The 3,750-nt window shown below is 43.2% G+C and overlaps 1 protein-coding gene across 2 annotated transcripts; it reads left to right on the top strand.

Moving 5' to 3' along the window:
* Positions 1-667: 667 nt before the first annotated feature.
* On the top strand, positions 668-3,282 carry LOC134943466 (putative nuclease HARBI1). 2 transcript variants are annotated; one of them, XM_063932298.1, is made up of 4 exons: positions 668-1,382; positions 1,467-1,839; positions 2,151-2,172; positions 3,173-3,282. In XM_063932298.1, the coding sequence occupies exons 1-3, from the start codon at positions 797-799 to the stop codon at positions 2,152-2,154; spliced, it is 963 nt and encodes a 320-aa protein (XP_063788368.1). In that variant the 5' UTR covers positions 668-796; the 3' UTR covers positions 2,155-2,172; positions 3,173-3,282. The 2 variants fall into 2 exon arrangements, with proteins under 2 accessions (XP_063788368.1, XP_063788367.1); XM_063932297.1 differs by lacking the exons at positions 2,151-2,172; positions 3,173-3,282 and having other exon boundaries at positions 1,467-1,930.
* The last annotated feature ends 468 nt before the right edge of the window (positions 3,283-3,750 follow it).

Raw genomic sequence — 3,750 nt, 5'->3', positions numbered from 1 at the left:
GACTGTCATTTTTGTTCTCTTGTAGGAGTTGTTTTTTGGGTGAGGAAACCCTTGTATATTTTGAGTTTTTGGTGTGCAAGAAAACACAAAAACTTTATTGATTTTGGATCAGGTAAGTGCCCTTTGCCTGTGTTGTTGTTGGTTTGTTTGAATGGTCTGTATGTTGTTTTTGACTGTCATTTTTGTTCTCTTGTAGGAGTTGTTTTTTGGGTGAGGAAACCCTTGTATATTTTGAGTTTTTGGTGTGCAAGAAAACACAAAAACTTTATTGATTTTGGATCAGGTAAGTGCCCTTTGCCTGTGTTGGTGCCTGTTTGTGTTTGTTCAAAGTGTTGTTATTATGTTTCTTTGCCATTTTGTAAAGACAAGTATTTTTTCTTACCTGGATTGATCTGCAAAGTAGTGTTTTTCTTGCCTGGCCTAGCTACTAAATGGTTTTTTTTTGTTACTTGATTGAATTTTTTCCTTTATTTTATTTTTATTTATATTTGTTTTATGGTGTTTGTGATGTGTTTGATGCTCAGAAATCTAGAAACTTACATTTTTGGTTTTTCTCAAATTAACATATGTAGTTTTTTTTAATATATTTTTTTTTTTTTTTTTCATTTTTTTCATTTTTTTCTCAAAAAAGTGTGTTATGTCGATATTTATCGCAGCAGAAGCCCTACCTCCCCAACCCACGCCAGCACTCCCACCCCAACCGCCAGCCCCACAACCACAACCGGCTCCTCATCAACCAAGGCAACGGAGGCGTGCTAGGCCACCAATTTTCAGAACCCGTGTCCTACTTTTTGGGATGCCAGATGATGTGGTGGTGCGTAGATACAGGCTGCCACCACATCTAATCCTAGACACTCTCTCCATAATAGAGAGTGATCTGGAGTCTGAAATTCGGTATCCTACAGCAATACCACCATTGACACAATTCCTTGCTGTGTTACATTTTTTGGCTACAGCCTCATATCAACATGTTGTGGGAGACCTGGTTGGCATGTCGCAGGGCCAGTTCAGTAAGGTCCTGCGGCGTGTCTGCCAGGCTTTCCTAAAGCGGGTGAAGCAATTCATTGATATGCCTTTGGATGTTGGTGCCCTAGATGTGGTGAAGCGGCAATTTGAGGAAGGTGGTAGTCGCTTCCCACATGTTATTGGGGTTGTGGATGGCACACATGTTGCTATTCAGCCACCAAGACATAATGAAGAAATTTATAGAAACAGGAAACTGTTTCATTCTCTGAATGTAATGGTTGTTTGTGGGCCATCCCTCCAGATCCTTTCCCTGAATGCCAAGTTTACTGGAAGTTCACATGATGCATATGTCATTAGACAATCAGGGATATGGCAGAGATTAAGAGCAAGTCAACGAGCAGACATGTGGTTATTGGGTGAGTTTGAAGATATTTTTTATCTTAAAAATAAATGAAATTTTATAATATACTCTTTTTAATTTAAGGTTTTTCCTCAAACAGGAGACCGTGGATATCCTTGCACCCCCTGGCTCATGACTCCTTACCGTAATCCCAGGCCAGGACCACAGATGGCATTTAACTCCGCGCTTACTGCCACTAGGCAGCTGGTGGAGCGCACAATTGGTGTCCTTAAAGGGCGGTTTCGTGTGCTCCACCGCACTGGTGGCGACATCATGTATTCGCCGGAGATGGCAAGTAAAATAGTGGTCCTGTGCGCAATACTACATAATATCGCGGTAAGGAGTAGTGTAGAGCTTCCTCAGGCAGAGGAATTGCCTGATGAGGAGCCAGGGGTTGTTCGACACTTCGGTGGTGGGAGTGTTACACGGAGGGGGAGCCAAGTGAGGGCAAGGATTGTTGCCGAATATTTCAGGTATAGTGTTTTTATATTATTTTTATGTTAAAAAAACAAAGCACAGTATGCTTATGTTTTGTTTGTAATGTTGACATTTTGTTTGAGATTGTAAGGTCATTGTGTAATGGTTTTGGAGTTTTTGTTTATTTGTCATTTTTAAAAAAGTAAAAATCCGTTAACACGTTAAGCTTACAATTTGAGATTAGTACAAAATATAATGTGATGTGGCTAAATAGTGTCCTTATTTGTTTTATATCCTAAAATCTTGATTATTTAAACAAACACAAAAACAAATGAAATTGAATGTTGCCCACTTTGTGACTGTCCAGCTGAATGATCACACAAACTGTGGTGAGTACACAGATATGTTTACAATTTTATTCAAAACTGTGTGTCTCTGTGTCTGTTTGTGTTATGGTTTTTTTTTTTTTTTGTTTTTTTTTATGCAAAAATTTACTTCTGCGGATGCGTTTTTCCGCTCGTGCGAAATAACACTGCTCTTCACAGCATTGCAAAGATCAATAAAGTTATTAGAAATGACAACAGATTTATGACCAATCACATGCTAACAGACGCTATAAATATATGCCCAAATAAGGAAAACGCCATTGCCAAGATGCGTGCTGCACCGTTCACCAGGCGTGAGCTCCGCGTCCTGGTTGCGGTGATGGACCGCCGCGTTGGGCGATTCATCCTAAATCGGGTGAAGCGCGAGGCCTACGCGGAGGTCCGCCGCCTGCTGCGGACTCGCGTCCGCAGCAGGCGGTCAATCATTCAACTTGAGAGGAGATGGAGTGATCTCCGCAGGAGGACTCCCGAGCTGTTGGCGGAGATCCGCCAGCAAATACGTTCTATGCATACACGAAGTAAGTTACATTACATAAGAATATTAGCAAACATTGTGCAAATTTACACTAAGTGGTAGGCTAATTGCAACGCTGAGTGTGTTTTTTTACAAAATAGGACAGTGTGTGTGGTTAGGGCAAACAGTACTGACTGTAGCAAACTGTCACCAAACAAGTGCATGTTTTCAAGAATTAATAACCAGCCAGGAAACTGTTCCCAAATACTTGATCATTGCTGCCTATATAATAAGGTGCCTTGAATAGTGATCTGGTGATGTTGCCTAGACCAATCAATATGACTCAATGGACTAGATTACGGAATGAGCTTCAAAGTAAAAGTTAGGACTCATTTTGTTTGCTGTGGCCAACATGAATAGGATTTATACATGTTTGATTTTCATTTCTAAAAAACACTGTATTTTACATGGAACAGAACATTGAAAATTGAAATTGTTTACTATGTAATTTCACATGTAAACTAAATGTTGTCAAAAATATCATTATAGGACAACAACAACGGCAGACCTCTCCGCCCCCTTCCCCTTCCCAGTCCCCCTCCCCTTCTCACTCCCCCTCCCCTTCTCACTCCCCCTCCCCTTCCCAGTCCCCCTCATCTTCCCAGTCCCCCTCATCTTCCCACTCCCCCTCCCCTTCCCAGTCCCCCTCATCTTCCCAGTCCCCCTCATCTTCCCAGTCCCCCTCATCTTCCCAGTCCCCCTCAGCTTCCCTGGCCCACACCACTTTACACTCCCCTTCTCACCACACCTCTCCATCTCTTTCTGGGACCCCTTCTCCTCCTTCCCATACCCCTTCTCCTTCAACTTCTAAATCACCATCTCTGCCCCCCTCACCCTCTATTGGCTTAACTTTCTCTCCGCCCCCCTCGCCCTCTCAATCAGACCCCCCCTCTGAAATTCCAGCACCAATCCAGCCTCCTTCCCCCATCCAGCCTCCTTCCCCAATCCCTCCTCCTTCCCCAATCCCTCCGCCTTCCCCCATCCAGCCGCCTTCCCCCATCCAGCCAACATCCCCACCCAGTGAATGGGCAGAGGAAGCCCCTGAAGCCAGTTCAGGGAGTGTTCAT

The sequence above is a fragment of the Pseudophryne corroboree genome, chromosome 7 (assembly GCF_028390025.1).
Source record: "Pseudophryne corroboree isolate aPseCor3 chromosome 7, aPseCor3.hap2, whole genome shotgun sequence".
In the NCBI taxonomy this organism is placed as follows: Eukaryota; Metazoa; Chordata; class Amphibia; order Anura; family Myobatrachidae; genus Pseudophryne; species Pseudophryne corroboree.
This window is presented reverse-complemented; position numbering and strand designations above follow the sequence as displayed.

Excerpts from the sequence above, each read along its gene's own strand:
- LOC134943466 (XM_063932297.1), top strand. The coding sequence starts at position 797 with ATGCCAGATGATGTGGTGGTGCGTAGATACAGGCTGCCACCACATCTA. Across the intron at positions 1,383-1,466 it reads AGCAGACATGTGGTTATTGG|GAGACCGTGGATATCCTTGC; the intron begins GTGAGTTTGAAG and ends TTCCTCAAACAG.